The sequence below is a fragment of the Neovison vison genome, chromosome 5 (genome assembly GCF_020171115.1).
Source record: "Neovison vison isolate M4711 chromosome 5, ASM_NN_V1, whole genome shotgun sequence".
In the NCBI taxonomy this organism is placed as follows: domain Eukaryota; kingdom Metazoa; phylum Chordata; class Mammalia; order Carnivora; family Mustelidae; genus Neogale; species Neogale vison.
The window spans coordinates 113847234-113866434 of record NC_058095.1 but is presented as its reverse complement, the minus strand read 5'-3'; the positions used below and the strand labels follow the sequence as shown (position 1 = coordinate 113866434).

The 19201-nt window shown below is 35.4% G+C and overlaps 1 protein-coding gene across 1 annotated transcript in view; it reads right to left on the bottom strand.

The window, feature by feature from the left end:
- The window catches only part of VWA8 (von Willebrand factor A domain containing 8), a 330223-nt gene that overhangs the window by 309192 nt on the left and 1830 nt on the right, over positions 1 to 19201 (bottom strand). Inside the window, exon 2 of the mRNA XM_044249814.1 lies at positions 8671 to 8748. Within this exon, the coding sequence (XP_044105749.1) occupies positions 8671 to 8748 (78 nt within the window). The remainder of the gene's footprint in view (positions 1 to 8670; positions 8749 to 19201) is intronic.

Here is a 19201-nt window from a genome sequence, read left to right as displayed (position 1 = left end):
GTGGCCTAGATGCTGGAATTATCAGACCATGAAAAATATGTTAAAATATCTATTGCAAAAGGAGGACAACATGAATGTATTCAAGCATGTGAGATGGAAAATATAAAGAAAATGTGAATGGAGGTAAAAATGAAAAATGTATTAATAGAAATGAATGACTCGTCCGACAGGATGAAACTAAGACTGCACAAAGCTGAAAAGAAAAACAGGCCAAGAATTATTAATTATGGCCAAGAATTTTCCAAATTAACTTCCAATTAATTTTCCAAATTAATTTCCAAATTAACCCAGAGACTTAAGAACTCAGAGAAAGCAAAGAAAATAAATTCAAAGAACACATCTATGTACATCAAAGCCAAACTTTTCGTTAAAAAATAAGAGATAAAAAGAAGAATTTTTAATGTAGATAGAGAAAAAGGACAAATAACAACTATGGGCACAACAAAAATGATAGCAGAATTTTTATTAGAAACAATAGAAACCAGAAGACAATAAAATGATATCTTTAAAGGACAAAAAACAAAACAAAACAAAAAAAAAACATAAAAAAAAAGTGGCATTCCATTTCCAGTGAGAGGGGGGAGGTGAAATAAAAACACACGTCAAGATAGAAAACAGATGAGGGGCCCCTGGCTGGTTCAGTCAAGAGGGCATGCAACTCTTCTTATCTCAGGGTTGTGGGTTTGAGCCCCACATTAGGTGTGGAGCTTACTTAAAAAAAAAAAAAAAAAAAGAGGGGTGCCTGGCTGGCTCAGTTGGCTAAACAACTGACTGTTGATTTCACCTTTGCTCCTGATGGCAGGGTCCTAAGACATAGGCCCCTTTCCAGCTCTGTGTCCAGTGGGGAGTCTGCTGAGATTCTCTTTCCCTTTTTCTCTGCCCAACCCCCTGCTCATGCTCTCTCTCTCTCTCAAAATAAATGAGTGAAATATTAAAAAAAAAGGAAAAAAAGACAACACATGAGAGAATTCCTATCACAAGCCTACTAAAAAGAAGTGCTAGAAGAAACTCTTCTGGCTGAAGGGAAATGCTTTCAGATGAATGTCTGAATCTGCAGGAAGAAATGAAAAGCAGCATAAAACACGGGTAGATATTAAAAATTTTAAAAATCATCTCTGGGACGCCTGGGTGGCTCAGTAGGTTAAAGCCTCTGCCTTCGGCTCAGGTCATGATCCCAGGGTCTTGGGATCAAGCCTCGTATCGGGATCTCTGCTTAGCAGGGGGCCTGCTTTCTCCTCCTCTCTCTCTCTCTCTGCCTACTTGTGATCTCTGTCTGTCAAATAAATAAATAAAATCTTTTAAAAAAACCCTCTATTTTATACATATATATTTAATTTAAAATTCCACTAATTGCCTAAAGTAAAAAATAACAATATTGTGGTGTTTTAGCATTTATGGAATTAAAATATATGATAGCAAGACTACCAAGCAAGGTTATGAGAGGTAAATGAACGGATAGTGTTGAAAAGTTATCACATTGTCCCTAAAACAGACCTATTACTTGAAAGTAGACTATGGTAAGTTGAAGATGTATATTATAATCCCTAGAGAATCACTGTTCAATAGAGTACCCACTGTTCAATAGAGTACCCACGACACACATCACTATTTAAATTTGTTTAAATTAACAAAAATTAAATAAAATCTAAAATTATTTTCCTTGTTGACTGTAATGGTCATGCTCTGAATGGTTAATAACCATATGTGGCTAGATCCTGCTATACTGGACAGCACAAATATAGAACATATCCATCACTTCAAGAAGTTCTATTGGACAAACCACACTAGAAAAAGAGGCATAACTAGAGAGCCAATGGAAGAGACAAAATGGAAAAATTATCTCTGAAAAGAAGATAATAAAAAATGTATATAAAAATATAAAGAAAACAAAAAGGCAAAAAAATCAAGATGGTCGACATAAGCACATCTACATCAATAATTATATTAAATATAAATGAGTTGAACATTCCATTCAAAGAAAGATCTTGTAAGAATGGATAAATAAGCTGTTCATAAGACACACTTGAAATATAAAGGCACAAACTAGCTCAAAGTAAAAGAGTGAGAGAGCATACCATACAAACACTTGGCACAAGAAAGATGGTGTGGTTTACATTACTATCAGACAAAATAAACTTTAAGAAGAAAAACTGTTACCAGACAATGACAGCATTAGATAATAGAATGGGCCATTCATAAAGAGGACATAACAATTATAAGTGTGTACATACCTATAGAGAGTTCTGAGATACACAAAATAAAAACTAGTAGAATAAAGAGCAACAAATCTACCATCAACAATCATAATAGAATGTTTTAGCACCACTTTATCAGCCACTGATTGAAGAGGTAGATAAAATCAGTAAAAACATAAAGGACTTGGGGCGCCTGGGTGGCTCAGTGGGTTAAAGCGTCTGCCTTCGGCTCAGGTCGTGATTCCAGGTTCCTGGGATCGAGCCCCACATCGGGCTCTCTGCTCCTCGGGGAGCCTACTTTCTCCTCTCTCTCTCTGCCTACTTGTGATCTCTGTCAAATAAGTGAATAAAATCTTGAAAAAAAGAAAAAACTTAAAGTACTTGAACAATATTGTCAATACTGACCTAATTAATATTTACAGACAACAATGCCCAACATCAGCAGAATACTAATTCTTTTCAAAGATGACATGAAACACTCACCAACAGAGCCCTTAATGCTGATCATTAAGTCTCAATAATTTCAATTTCAAAGAACTGGAACTCTAGAGAATATGTTCCCTGACCATAATAGTATTAAATTAGATACTCTGACCTTAATATTTAATTAGAAATCAGTAACTGTAAGATAAAGGAAAACAAACCAAATACTGAAAATGAAGCAAACATACCTCTAAATAAAGAAAAAATCTGTGACCCTTAGAAATGTCTTGAATGGAATAATGAAAACTTAAGATATCAATATTTGTGAGGCAGACCTAAAGCATAGTTTAGATGGAAATTTACAGCTTTGGACAATTAAATCAGAAAAAAAAGGGACAGAAACAATAATCTGAATGTCTACCTTAAATAGTCAGACAAAGAATAGGAATCAAAGTAAATAAAAGAAAGGAAGTATTAAAGAATGGACATCAGTGAATGGATAAACAGAAATGGATAAACAATAGAGAAAAATCAATAATGAAAAGCTATTTTTATCACTGATAAATCCCTAGTAAGACTAATTAAGAAGAGAAAGAAAAAACCCAAACATTTCCAATATTAGGACTAAAAGAAGGACTGGCAATACAGACTCTACAGATATTTAAAGCATAATAAAGGCTACATTATGAAAAAAAAAGTCAAAAATTTTTCAAGCTAAAATTGGACCTACCCCTTTAAAATAAAACAGAACTATAAAGTTCTTAGGGGAAAAAAAAGACTATCTTCACAACCTTGAGGTAGGCAAAGATTTCTAAGACATAATAAGTACTAACCATAACAAAAAAATAAACTCTATGTAATCAAAACCTCTGACAACTAAAAGATAACTCTGAGAAAATGATTAGGCGAGGGAGAGACTGAAAAAAGTATTCATAATACATATATATGACAAAGAACTTGTATCTTGAGTATACGAAGAAATTTTACAAGTCAACAATAAATAAGCAAAATCTGCTTTTTTAAATAGGCAAAGTATTTTAACAGACACATCACAAAAGATATATAAATAATCAATAAACACTGGAAAATAAATTGAACATCATACTCATCAGGGACATGTAAACTAAACGTGCACTACTGGTACAGCAAGGTAAGGACCACTTAAAATCCACTCCTTCATAAAAGCAATAGCAACACTGGCAAAAATTGTCAAAATTCATTTTTTCAGAACTCTAGAAATTAACAAGAGGTTGTCAACAATCTAACAAGCATTTATCCAAGAAAAATGTGTGAACCTTGTATGAACTGTATGTTTTGTGGTCTTTTAACTTGTCCTGTTCCCACCTCTCTCCCCAGCTCTGGAGTAATCTTGATACCAACCACCCACAATATTGGTGTGAACCAGCAGGCTGGCAACCACTGAAGGGGGCAGAACAGGGTTGCACCTTCCTAATCCTCCTGGCCCTAGAAAACTATCCCTACTTGACTCCTCTAACAGCTCTCTGAAAAGCTCCTTTTTTAGAATTTGACTTCATTTGACCCACTCAGAGCTCCCAGTGTGTAAACAACACTACCACAGGGTGTTTGCCCAAAAAAAAAAAAAAAAAATTAACATCACAGCTGCCTGAGGCACTAAAACCAGTTGGAGCTAACAAAAGGATGACCAAAAAACAAACAAACAACTTAAAAGGAAAAACTGGGAATAAGATGTCCAAAAGAAGGCCTGAAAAACTACAGTGTATGTCTAGGAATCTAGAAGGCCATGAACATGTCTGTGAAAGTTCTGAGAAGGGCCTAATGGCTCACCTCTGGCTGACACTGAAGCTTTGCACAAGGAGGAAGACAGACTTATAAGCTGCCTCTGGAGCTTTGCTGGAAATCATGTCCAACATGCACACACAGGCCATGGTCAAAATCGGGAGAAGAGATTTGTTTGAGGCATGTAAGAAATCTCTGTACCATCACTGGTGGGCCAGTAAGCTAACTGAGCAGAAACTTCAGTGGCTGCATATGACGAAGAGTACAGATTTCAGAGAAACAGTCTACATACGTCATTAAACAAACAACTAGAGCGAAATCAAACCCTAGGCAAGGGAGGGAAGTTGATGCCCAGAGCTGTCAAATTATATTATTTAATAGGTCTTCTTTTCAAAAAAAAAAAAAAAGGTTCGAAACACAAAGAAATAGGAAATTATAGCGTACACAGAAGAAAAAAGCAGTCAATAAACTATCTTTGAGGAAGCCAGACACTGAACTCAGTAGAAAATACTTTAAATTAGCCTTAAATTAGCTTTTGTTCAAAGAACCCCCCCCAAAGTCTAACAACTTAAAGTATGACAATATCTCACCAGAAAATATCAATAAAGAAATAGAAATTATAAAAAAGATTCAAAGAGAAATTCTAAAATCAAAAACTACAATAAATGAATTGAACAAAAAAAAAAAATCACCAAAGTGGCTCAACAACAGACTTGAGAGGACTGAGTAATCAGCAAACTTGAATAGGTTAACTGACATTATCCAGTCTAAGAAACAGAAACAAAAATGAATGAAGAAAAATCAACAGGACCTCAGAAACTCCAGGACACCGTCTAGCGTATTAACGCACACATAATGAGAGTCCCAGAAAGACAGAAAGAAGGGAGGAACTGGGACACCTGGGTGGCTCAGTCGGTTAAGCTGCTGCCTTCAGATCAGGTCATGATCCAAAGATCCTGGGATGGAGTCCCACGTCAGGCTCCTTGCTCGGTGGGGAGCCTGCTTCTCTCTCTGCCTCTGCCTGTCACTCTGCCTGCTTGGGCACACGCTCTCTCTCACTCTGACAAATTAATTAATTAATTAATTAAAAAAAAAAAGAAGGGAAGAACTAAGAATGAAGAATGATTACAAAAGAACTCCCTCAAATTAATGGAAAACATTAGTATGCACATTCAAGAAGCTCAATGGACTCCAAATAAGTCTAACTCAAAGAGACCACACTTAGCCACATCACAGTCAAACTATCAATAGACAAAGATAAATGGACTATCTTGAGAGTGAAGACAAGTGGCTCATCATTAGAAGGAATTCTTGATAAAATTAATAACTGATTTATCAGCTTATCATCAAAAACTATGGTGGTCAGCACTGCATAATAAAATGGGCCATTCATAAAGAGGACCTAACAGGGCCAATAAGATGACATATTCAAAGTGCTGGAAACAAAAACCTATTAGCCAAGAAAGGTAAAATTAAGAATAATAATAAAATTATTATTTTACCAATAAAGGTAAAATCAAGAAATTTCTAGGGGTGCCTGCATGGCTCAGATGGTTAAGTGTCTGCCTTCAACTCAGTTCATGATCCCAGGGTCCTGAGATCGAGCCCCACTTTGGGCTCCCTGCTCAGCAGGGAGATTGCTTCTCCCTGCCCTTCTGCTGTTCTTCCTGCTCTTGTGCTCTCTAGCTCTGACAAATAAATAAATAAAATCTTACAAAAAAAAGAAAGAATGAAAGAAAGAAATTTCCAGATAACCAAAACTGAGAGAATTCATCACTAATAGATCTGCTCTACAAGAAATACTAAAAGAATTCCATCCTTCAAGCTGAAATGAATGCAAACTAGATAGTAACTCAAATGTACACAAAGAAACAAAGAATACTAGTAAAGGTCATTACATATGTAAATATAAAGACAGGATAATCATATTTTTATTTGTAATTCTTTCCTGCTGATTTAAAAGACAACTTCATATAGTGGTAATTATACAAAATTGTGATGATAGATTTTAACATATAAAGATATAGTTTGGATGACAATAATAGCAAAAAGGAAGTAAAAGGGAAGAGAGCTATTTTAGAGCAAAGTTTTTATACACAATTGAAATTAAGTTATTATTAATAGGAACAAGTTTGTTTCAAGGTAAGTTGTCAACTGTAGTCTCTAGAGTGACTACTGAGAAAATAACTTAAAAAAAACACAGTAAAAGAAAAGTGAGACAGAGTGGAGAGGACAGATGGCAGAGTCATTTAGGAGAGTCACTGGAAACTTACATTAGATGTAAGTGTGATATTTTCCTTCAAGGAGCACATAGTCTAGTGGAAGAATCTGAAGAGTGAACAAAAAATTATCTATTTTGTGTCCAGTGACTGGAAATAAGGAAGGAGAGTAACAGGAGATGAGGCTAAGACTAGATCAAGAAAGGTAAGGAGTAAAAAAAAAAAAAAAAAGAAAGGTAAGGAGTGACCTTGGTTCGTAAGGTATGAAGTCATTTAAGGAATTCTGAGGAAAGAAGTGACATGATTTTGAGCAAACAAGTGACTGTGAGTCATTAGGGAGATGCAAATCACAACAAGATAACCACTTCATACTGGTGAAGATGGCTATCATAAAAAGGCAGTAGTAAGTGTCGGTAAAAATGTGGATAAACTGGAAGCCTCAGACATCCAGGTGGGGAATGTAAAACCAGGCGGCCTCTGTGGAGAACAGTTTGATAATTCCACAAAATGTTAAACATAGAGTTACTGTCTGACCTAGCAATTCCACTACTAGGCATATAACCAAAAAACCTGAAAACAGATGTCTGTTCAAAAACTTTTATGAAAACTTTTATGGGCATAACAGTATCATTTGTAACAACCTAAAAGTAGAAACGAACCAAATGTCTATCAACTGATGAATGGATAAGCAAAAAGTGGTAGAGCCATACCATGGAATATTATTTAGTCATAAGAGGAATCCAGTACTGATACACGCTACAACACAGATGAACCTTGAAACATAATAAGTGAAAAAAGTGAGATGCAAAGGCCACATATAGTATGATTTCATCTATATGAACTACTAAGAGTAGGCAAATCTACAGAAACAGAAAATATATTAGTGACTGCCAAAGGCTGGGGTGGGGGGGAGTGGTGTATACAGTTGCTGGAGGTCCAAACAAGGAGTGACTGTTAATGGGTACAAGGCTTCTTTTGGGTGTGATGAAAATGTTCTAAAGTTAGATGGGGCACGGTTGCACAACTCTGTGAATATATTAAAAACCTCTGAGTTCTACACTTTAAAAGGTAAATTTTTTTAAAAAGTTAAATTTTATGGTATATTAATTATATCTCAATAAAGCTGGTATAAAACAAAAACCACAAGTTACTATTTTATACCTAGTAGAATGAGTAAAAGGAAAGACTAGAAATTCCAATGTTGGCAAGGATATAGAACATCACTGTTGGTCAAAGGGTAAAACAGCATGACTATCTTGGAGAATTGTTTGGCAGTGTCTTATAAAGTTAAACAGCCATCCATCCTATGACACATCAATTCAATTCCTAGTTATTTATTCAAGAGAGGTGAAAAGTTATAACTACAAGACTTATACAGGAATGTTCATACCACCTTATTCATAACAGTCTTAAAATGGAAAACCTCCGAATGTCTATCAACAGAACAGGTAAACAAATTGTAGTATATTTATACAATGCAATACTACCCAGCAATTAAAAAAAACTGATAAGTATGGGAATATGGGTGAATTTCAAAATCATTATCTTGGTAGAAAGAAGCCAAATACACACCCAGAAAAACTCTATCATATGATCCTATTTCTAGACAGCTAAAGAACAGGTAAAGCTAATCCATCATGGTAGAAAACAAGAACACTGGCATCCAGGGCAGAGCAGATGGAAAGGAGCACAGAATATTTAGGGAAGATGAAAGTAAATCTTGGCAGTTACACAATTTTACAGAATTGTCAAAACTAATCAAAATGTATATCTAAGAACTGTGCATTTTATTATATGCAAATTTTATCCCAATTTAAAAAATGAAAGAATAGTACACAAAAAATGTTTTACTGAAATATTCAAGGGTGAGGTGACAGGATGTCTGGGATAGGTTTTAAATACTCCAGAAGAAAAAACGGGAGTCAGTTAAAAGATTGATATACGTGGATAAATGTTCAAAATAAATGATAAATACATCATGTTTATATACTTTTTTCTAGTTTTGCATATGTTTGAAAATCCCCATAATGAAAAGTTAAAATCTATTCATTCATAAATAAATGACTATTCCTTACTGTAGTTCTGCGGCACAAGTTCTGGGCTCTTTGGAGTTTTCAATCTGTAGGATACATCTCCAATATTAACTGTATCACCTAAAAAAGAGAATAAGGAAACACACCATTACAAGAGACAAGAAAACTACACACTATGCCCTTCCCAATGATGATTGCCCTGACCTACAGAGAAGGACTCTATAGAAATGTACCCACCTCTGCCTGTGTTCAGCCCCATAGACACACCGGCCTATGTCAACCACTATGCTCTAAAACTTGTATCCAAAGTTTAAGTTGTATAAAGGAAAAGGGAAACACGGGTAAAATTCACATTTTAAACCCTACATTAGAAAAAAAAAAACAAAAAACAAACAACAACAACAACAAAAACCTGAAGTACAATAGAATTTCATTAACTAGCCTTATTTTCTCATTAAGAATAATACTAATAAAGTCAACAATACAGAAGAATACATTTTGCTTAAGATCATCCAAAGCATTCATAACGTGGCATCTTTTAACACAAATTGTAACCTTTTAACATCCTTATAGATTCTTATTTTTACTATATACAACTTCAAGTTTTCTAGCAACGTAACCCAAAAATGCAATATTTCCAGGAAAGCCCCAGCCTATATATGCCAAGATTTCCTACCTGAAACAAGCAAAAGAGGCAAAAGTTCTCACTTCTACTTGGTGCTAATTTTGTTTAAGTAACATTAATTTCTAGCCGGTCTTCCAAAGTGCAGGACTAAACCAAACCCTCTCTGCTTTGCTCTCTCCCACAGTAAAATAAATATAGAGATCCCATCTGCACCTGGGACTTCACTTAGAAAGGGCTCAATGACACTTAGAAAAAGTAGCTGCATAAAACACAACTTTCAACATTGCCAGCTGGGAGCTAGTTAGGTAACATGGACAGACTAAGGCCTTAAATCACTGTAATAGTAACAAAAGCAGCCAACATTTTTTGAATGATTACTATCTTCTAAGTACTTTATACATTCCCAGAATAATCATGTGAGACAGAGGCTTCACAAGTGAGGAAATCTGTAACCCTGTTGAAAAATATATACATATTTTATAGATAAAGAAATGTATTACAGCTATGTGGCAAGTTGAGAGAAAACATTGTGTAAAACACAGGTATACTTATACTTTCCAATACAGAAAACATGTATTTTTAGAGTATAAATCAAAGGACTTTTCCTCTAAATTAGTCTAGACATCAGCTAATACTTATTGAATACCAGTTACTTGGCAAATATTGTTATAGACACATTCTTTATGTTACTTCATTTCATCTTGACTCTAAGTAACTTGTGGTTCCCCCAAGTTATTTCATATAACTTCTCTAGCAGAAACCCCATCTCAAACTAGCTTAGTCATTGGAGTTGCGGTGACAGCGCTTATGTGAGGGAGCTCACAGGAAGCGAGGGTGACTGAGAAGACCTCGGCTTAGTAACTATTCCACAGCATGGCAGGGAAGGCAATGGAGAAACACAGCAGTCACACAAAGTCACACTCCAGGACAGGCTCACTGAGACACCACCCCAGGCACCACTAGATCCACACCAGGGATGCCACGACCAGAGGACAACATTTTCCCCCATTTCATTTTGATATTTTTCAGACCTGTAGAAAAGTTGGGAAAACACTATTTTAAGTTCCAGAAATCATGACTCATCTTTAGTCTAGAGATCCATCTTCTAGTAAGGACCCTGCCACAGGTAAACTGTGCTAAACTCTGCATCATTCCCTTATGACTCAAAGTCCTGGGCCAGGCACTTCATTGGCCAAGCCTAGGTTACTACCCACAGCCTGGCTGCCCAGACTTGGCAGGGAAAAACCGGGGCCCTGCCTCCTTTCAACACTTACACCACAGAGGATTCCGCCTCTTTCTCCCTTTCTCTCCCTCTCCCAGCTTCTCTCCTCCTCTGTTTCCTTCCTACCTCACCATGATTCCAGGTCTTCCTTGCTTGCTCCTCCTCTCCTCAACATCCTCCTTTCCGGCCTCTTTTCTATTCCACCTATCACCTCTTCTGGATAAGCTCATCTAGTCTTACACCTTTCAGGCAACTAACATATACCTGGCTCTCAAATTTATTCCACTAACCCAGACCACAGAATTCCAAACATGGATACCAACAGACAATGAGATGCCTAAAATATGTTAAACCTGACATACTCAAAACTTTTACACCAAAATACGCTCTACCCACAGTATTCCCCAGTTCTGCCAACGGCAGCTTAATCCCTCCAGGGGTTCAGACCAGAAATCTTACAGCCATTCTTAACTTTTCTCTCTAGTCTCCTCAGAAAAATCCACGGACTCTGTCTTTAAGATGTATCTATTATCATCCACCTCTCACCATATTCTCTATCACCACAATGTTGACCCAAGCCAGTTAAAGGTCTGTGGTTACTTAGACTTATTTTCTCATTCAAACAGCATTAACTCCTACCCACTTGACAGATCTGTCTCAACCCTTGCACCCTGAAGCTAATTCTCAACAGAGCAGCCACAGTGATCAAAATAAAATAGGAGTCAAGTAATGAAAGTTCTCACTCCATCTTCATTGTTGCAATGGCCCAAGGGCTATACTGATCTGGCTCCTCCATTTCCTCTCTTACTTCATCTCCTGCCAGTGTCCTCCCGAATTATTCTACTCCAGCCACCTGGTCTCCTAACTATTCCTTGAACATGTCAGACACATACTCATTTCAGGTTTTTGCACTGGATTTTCCTACTGACTGAAGTGTTTTTCCTAAACATATCCATTTATCAATCAGGAGCCCAACAAAAAGACAGTACAGTCAAGCTGAGTAACTGAGGAGAGCAGAATAAAAGAACCATTTGTGAAGGTGGGGCAGAGTTTACGAAAACCAGCAAGGATAGCTCAGTGTCCCGGGACCAGCAGTAACAGAAAGCCACTACCACCACAGGCCTCAAGGGGCCTAGTGCAAGCAGAGGGAGTAAGTAGAAAGCTTCCTAAAAAGGACTGTGACCCTTTGTGGAGGAACACAGCAAATCTATGATGGTGACCCAGCAAAGAGTAAGCTGGGGGATAAATATGAAACAAAACTGCAGAACTAAAAGTAGAACGAGATAAATCCACCACCATACTTTGATATTTCAATATATCTCAGTAGCTGATGGAAGAGCAAGAAAAAGAAATAGAAGGAGAGAAAAGTAAGAATAATCACTTCTTAGCCTCTGGCTAAGATCAATTGGAAAAGGGGATAGGAAGATCTGAGAACACTATTAACCACTAAATATAAATGACCTTTACTGAACACTATACCCAACAAAAAAAGAATACATATTCTTTTTAAACGCATATGAAACATGCACCAACTAGATCTTACGCTGAATCAAAAAGCAAATCTTAACAAATTTCAAAGGACTGAAATCATACAAAGTATGTTTTCTGATCAAAATGGAATTAAAAATGAGTAACAAAAAGATAACTGGGAAGTTTTTGAACATTTGGAAATCAAGCAAAAGGCTTCTAAAAAATTCAAAGAAGCAATCACAATGGAAATTGGACTTTTTAAGAAATAGGACAGGGATCGATTAGTCATGTTGGCTGCAGGCAAAGAGAAAAATGACATTTGTCTTTCCTGCCTCCATGTTGATATTTCTAGCCACCTTCTGTTGCCATGCTATGCTTTTCCTGAACCATCTTATCCATGTCAATGTCCCAACCCGACTTCTGTACAACTAAGTCTTAAATGTCTTCTTTGGCTCAGATTTCTCTCCCAAGTTCCATACCTACCAGTAAGCTACTGGACACGATATTTATATATTCCAGAGATAACTTTAATACCAGAAAAACAGAACTCCAGATTTTCTGTTGTATGTTGTCCAACCAACTCCAACCAGGTCTACCCCGTATATTCCTATCTCAGTAACTGATGCTTTATCCCCGGCCTGAAAGGTCTTCCACATCTCTGTCATACCCATCTTGCTTCAGACAACTACTCCTCAAATATCCTCATCTCCCCATTGAACTTTCCCTAACTTTTCCTTCTACATGCTCTCTACCTCCATCAAGAATCCCATTCCTGGGGCACCTGGGTGGCTCAGTGGGTTAAGCCTCTGCCTTCAGCTCAGGTCATGATCTCAGGGTCCTGGGATCGAGCCCCACATTGGGCTCTCTGCTCTGCAGGGAGCCTGCTTCCTCCTCTCTCTCTCTCTGCCTGCCTGTCTGTCTACTTGTAATCCCTGTCTGTCAAATAAATAAATAAATACAATCTTTTAAAAAAAAAGAATCCCATTCCGGTCTTTCTGCTAGCATAGTTTCTGGTTCATGTTTCTCACACTGTATTACAATTATTGACTACTATTCCACTACGATAATTGTCTTTAAATTAGGGTACATGATTTCTAAGGGTACAGAGCACGGAAGTCTCAAGGAGATCAGTTTTCCAGATCCTCACTTCAGGGTGTTCTCCTGAACACAGATTTAACTGAGGACTGGACCTGCAGGTTCTCCATTCCCACAGGCCCTTTCAGGAGCCCTCCCACTTATTTCTCTCTGGTGGATGTTGCATTGCTCCAGGGGACTAAATAAATGAGGCATATTACATTATGGTTTAGGAGAGGTCTCTTTTAAAAATTATTCAAATTAACATACACCTACCTGGGAATAGTTACTCCATGTCTTACAAATTCCTACTAAAAGTGAAGAGTAGCTTTAGAAATGACTGGTCTGTTTTGGCCTGTGTCAGATATAATACATAGCAGGGTGGGGAAGTGAGGGTTTATATGGTCAAAAAGTCCAAGATGAGAGAGCTCAGACTGCAAAGCAGAGAAAACTTCAAAAACTGGCTTTTCACATATGTAAAGGTAAGCTGTTTTTCAGCTTTTCTCAACATTTATCTTGAGAACACATTCTTCATATGAACACACACACAAAGGCACCTCTGAACATTTGAAGCAGTACATATATTGATGCTGATCCATTTCCATATAACTGAAATAGTTTTCAACACTATTGAACTGTTCACAATATACTGGATAAAAACCACAGAAAAAACTTTTACATGTTTCCTTCAGATCAGATGTTTATCTTTCAAAAAGGTAGTTAAAAATTTATTCTCAAATGTCATCATGAAATATTCATTCTGATGACAGTCATTCCTTATCTTATATAACGGTTATTTTCTAACCCTTACTATGAAAATGTTCTACACTAGCTTCTGAACCAGTTAGTTTTCATGTCACTAAATACAATGTCAAAAGTTTGATCATGAAGTCTAAAACTGATTAATTTATTTCCGATTTTATACATGACTTTAACTGTTCTCTAAAGCCCATAAACAAAGTTCACTACACATTTAAGAGAACAATACCATGCCTTCTACCATAGTCCTCATTATGTAAATAACTTATTTTAATACTTATTATAAATTATATTAAAGAACAAAATTATACAACCATATATTATGAAATAGGTAATTTTAAAATATAACTACTAGATTGCTTTATTCTTGTCTTTATTGTATCTAGTAATCCAGCCTATAAAATGTGGCAATTCATCTTTCAGTGGCTTTTAAAACATTCCTTAAAATATATATTAAGAGTCATTTGAACTAAAAGGAAAAATACCTTTTTTCTGTGAGAAACTCTAATTTAGCTGACTGAATTGATAGTTACAGATTATCTTTTTAAATTATAAAAACTAAAATTTGATGAAAAAGTATTTAAACATGTGAGAGAAGCATTTTCTCAAAAAAAAAAAAAAACAAAAAACCCAACTGTATTGGCAAAGGTCTGATGAATGAAGGGTTAATTTTATCAACTCTTTCTGAGCACATTAGACTAAACAAGCAGCCTCTTTGGGAGAAAATAACCATAGCCATTTGATAAATTTTGGTAAAGTCTTCTTAGTGAACCTCCCAGAAATGGAGGCAGGAGTGATTCTACTGGCTAGGTCAGCAACTCTACATGCAAGTCATGTGGTTTCCAATTCTTTGCTATGAACAAAGCTGAAAAGGCTATAATCAAGTTGTCAGTTGATAGATAACTAAAAATAACATTTTTGATAGTTAATCAACATACTATTTTTGGCTCATAAGTAAAAAGTCTACAAAGAATTGAGCAATAGTGATATATCAAAACTTATATATCAAAGTTCATACTGCAGCAATAATTAATATACAATTAGGGACTATTAATTATGCTAATTAATATTTAACTGGGAGAAAGCACTACTCATGTTATTAACAGGTATGTTTCCATAAAATTTTATGTTTTTTAGAAATTTGAAACATTGATATTCTTTTGAACAACTGTGCTTTAATAATTGTAATGACGTGTTTTAACATTAGATTTTTTTTTGTTGCAGAAAAATACAATAAAGACAAAACATTTCAAGAAAAAACATTAAGATAAAATTATGAGTAAATGTAATTGAAATACAAATTCAAGAAGATAAAAATAATGTAAACTTTCTGACAGTTAAGTAAGAGCTCTTTATTTTTCAAAAACAGAGATCGTGGCTAACAAATTACTAGGGTATTCTGATTCCATTTAAAAGATACACTTTGACTGTTAGCAATTTTTGTTTTAAATGTCAATATTTACAACACACTGAAAACACCATACTCTGGAACTATTTATTCTTATCAGGAAAATTTCTAGATATCAACTTCAAAATATACAAAGGGATACATATTTGCAAAATCCTTTTAAGAGAGAAGTGAGAAAAATGTTTGAAGATCACTGTTCAGTCTGTAAGACCATAGCATTTTGTGGGCAGGGCCCAGGTTTTAATCACCTTTGTACTCATAGTGCCAAAAATAATATCTTTAACCAAGCAGGTGTTCAATAAATGTTTGATAAATGAATATGTGAATGAATGATTATAGCTTTTAATTACTGTTTTCTTGAGTATTGTTTTAAGCCTTAGTTCACCCATTTTCTGTATTCTTTGAGAACAGCCTATCTTTCAAAATGCTCAGAAATCAAGTCATTTGTAAAGAATTCATTTGAATGAAGTAGTATAAGTACTAATCTAAAGAGAATTGAAGATACTTATAACACAATAGGTAACACAACTTATGCAGAGGAGACTAATGTATACCATTCCTCAAATACACTATTTTGGTTAAATGCAATCATTTTTTAAAAAGATTTTAGTTAATAAGATAATGGAAAATATTAGAATAACAAGAAGGAATCAACAAGTACAGATTGTTATAAAATATGCTGTATAACATTTAATTACATTTATTATTACAAATAATGTAAAAAAATAACCACACATAACTCAGATTAGCCTAAATCCTGTATAGCACAAACTATCACATAAATACTACTACCAATAAAGTGATATATATTTTATTCAGGCATAGAAAGTATGGACTTGAAAATTAAAAGCCCTGAAAAGAATCCAGAAGATAAAAGCTCCCAAATGAAATTAAATTTAAGGCTCATTTAGAGTAATAAGGCTTGCTTTTATCACTTGCAATGATACTAATTTAAAGGAATTTCCCAACGGTATTTCAGAAAATAATTTCTATATTCAAACAATAATCAATAGTATCTTTTAAATAATACTATTCTTATACTAACCCCTTTGGATATTATGTACTTGATTTTTATCAGACAGCTGTTTTGTTTTACCTGCTCAATATTCTTTCTCCTTTTGACAATGGAATCCCTCTCTCCAGTGGGGAAACCCAACCCATTTGGTTTGGGTAGAGTACCACTCATCCCACCCTTTACCCCTGCACCAAAACCTCCAGAAATAAGTAACACGCACAACCGTTACCAGAACATTCCACTGGCCACAATGACTGGTTTAGGCACAGGATCCAAGATTGGCCAACAGTTGTTCTCACAAGGATTTTTGTCAGAGCTCACAGGAAAAGATGTTCTCTCCTCTTCTAACAATGTAAATTGTAAGGACAATCAAAATCTGGGGCTCTCACTCCTACTACTTGAAGAAATCCTGGCAGACACTGAAACCAATACAGCAAAAAGTAAATCTAACAAATGGAGAGTGGAAAGTGGGGGAACCACGGGGAAAGGCAGAGAGAACCCTAAAAATATTTGAACATCCTGAATCTAGCCTACAACCATTGGACCTCCCGCCCATGTAAACCACGTTTTTCTATACACGTTTTCCCCTGAGTAAAGGGAATCACTCTCGGTTAAAAACCACTAATTTAGTGTCACCATTTTTTTTTAATACAGAAATTAGACCCAAAAGAAAACCAAATACATCAGCAAATTCCAGGTTAGTCTGCATGTTCCTACAACACAGATCTTCGTAACAATTTATTAGGTAACATCTGTTTCAGGATTTTACTGCTAAATTATTTAATATACAAGGGTCACAGTGTCCTCAGAGTCACAATAACCTGTAGCAGGTTGAGGGTAGTTAATAATTTTCCCAAAGTTCAATACCTACTAAATACAGAGCTAAGACTGAAACATAGTGGAGTTTTTCCCTGTATACTGTATTTCTCAGTTAAAGCAGAAGTTCCCTATTCCCCTCCCTAAAGTCATTAATTCTATTGAAGCCCAAGAATCAAATTTTAAAGTCACACACACAAAAAAATGCATTATGGATGGATAGATGTCTTTTGTATTTTTTATATATTTAAAAATAGATTACCTACAGCACCTGGCTGGCTCAACGGTAGAGCATCTGGCTCTTGATCTCAGGGCCTTGAGTTTAAGCCCCACACTGGGTGTAGAGATTACTTTAAAAAACAAATAAATAAATAAAAGTAGACAACCTGGATGTCTAAGAATGGGAAACTGGTAAAATAATATAATTACATGAGCTTAATATATACTTAATCATGTATAGCAGTATTTATCACTTTGTTAATATGTTCACAATAATGGTTACGAATAAATTATAAGACATACATGATCCCATTTTTTAAAAGGAAATCTATATTTATATAAATAAATATTATATGTATTTTTACAAAATCTGCTAATATTAACACCAAAAAGTTGACAACTATGACTTTGCATGAGAGAATTAGGTCTTAGGGGATTTGTATCTCACTTTCCTATAATGAGCACAAATTTCTTATACAAAAAGCATTTTTAAATATTTCTTTAAGCAAATGTATTTCATACATAAAGTCATAATGATAAAATAGTGAATTCTTTTAATAATAATGGTATTAAATGACAGTATTAAACATGTCATGGTAGATTTATACAATTATGTTTCCAAGTTTATCATTTGATTTTGCTTTATGGGTTTATATCTAAACCCATTTAATGTCAGAGTCGTACTGAACCAACTCATTTGGCTCCATCTGTGAAAACACCAATAATCTTTACTGAAAAACTCTTGTCCATCAGGCTCCTTGCTTCGCTGGGAGCCTGCTTCTCCCTCTCCCTCTGCCTGCCTCTCCCCCTGCTTGTGTTCTCTCTCTGACCAATAAATGTTAAAAAAAAAAAAAAAAGAAAAAGGAAAAGAAATCTTAGCAGTAGCTAACCGCCTTATAAATCTCTTTGTTTCCTAAACTAAGAGAAATACTATTTATTGAAGTATAAAGAGATATAAAGAATTTACAAATTACAGATTCTTAAACTATCCAACAGCAAAAGATAAAAGCTGTAGGTATGGGGATTTTTTTTTTTTAACATAAATGACTTTCTCCTTCTGTTTACAAGGCTTTATAAAGCTCCTATCTTGAAAGCAAACAAGGCAATTCCTGCCTCTCCTGCTCCTTCTCTGTATGAATTTTAGCATTAAAAGCCACTGGGTGCTTATTACATACAAAATGTTGACAGGTACCAAAAGGAAAATAAAGACAAATAAGACATACATACAATCCAGGAGAGACAATAACAGTAGATAACATGAATCTACTATTTATGTACCTATTGCCCTTTTTCCAAACCACTAGCAAGCAAGGTCAACTACATGCAGAGAGATGAATTACTGGTCACGTGTGTATGCAGCTGGGAGGATCTTTCCAACCTAAACTGTAAATGATTGCAGCATAGTGCTATTTGTGGTTTTATCTGTGTATGACCTCTGGTTCAAACTGACACATGCCAACCTTGATGGTCAACATTATGTACCGGGATAGCCAAGCACTTGCCTCCTGTTTACTTGGCCCTCAATTGTTCTTAACAGAGTTCGTATCTCTGGTGAGGTCCCAACTGCATCCATCCATAGTCCTCCTATCTTCAACCTTGCAACAGCAAGGCAAGTAGGTTTAGCACAATTTATTCCTCCTGGTATGATCCTGCTAGGATCAGTGACTGAGTCTAAAAAGTTAGTATGTTGTCTGTAATGTGATCATGAGTCTCATATTTGAAGCAAACCTTGTACTTTGACTTGTTTTGGGACATAATTTTGAGGACATTTTTAATGTTTTTATAATCAACATATATTATTCATGTACAAGGAACAATTTTTTAAGTTCATATCAATTAACTTTTTTCCACATGTCCACCCAGCTAGCTGTGACAGTTCTAGACCTAAAGTAACGGGTTTCATTTCATCTAAAGCCAAAAAAACAAAACAACTCCCGTATAGCTGAATATACAGAGATATAAAGA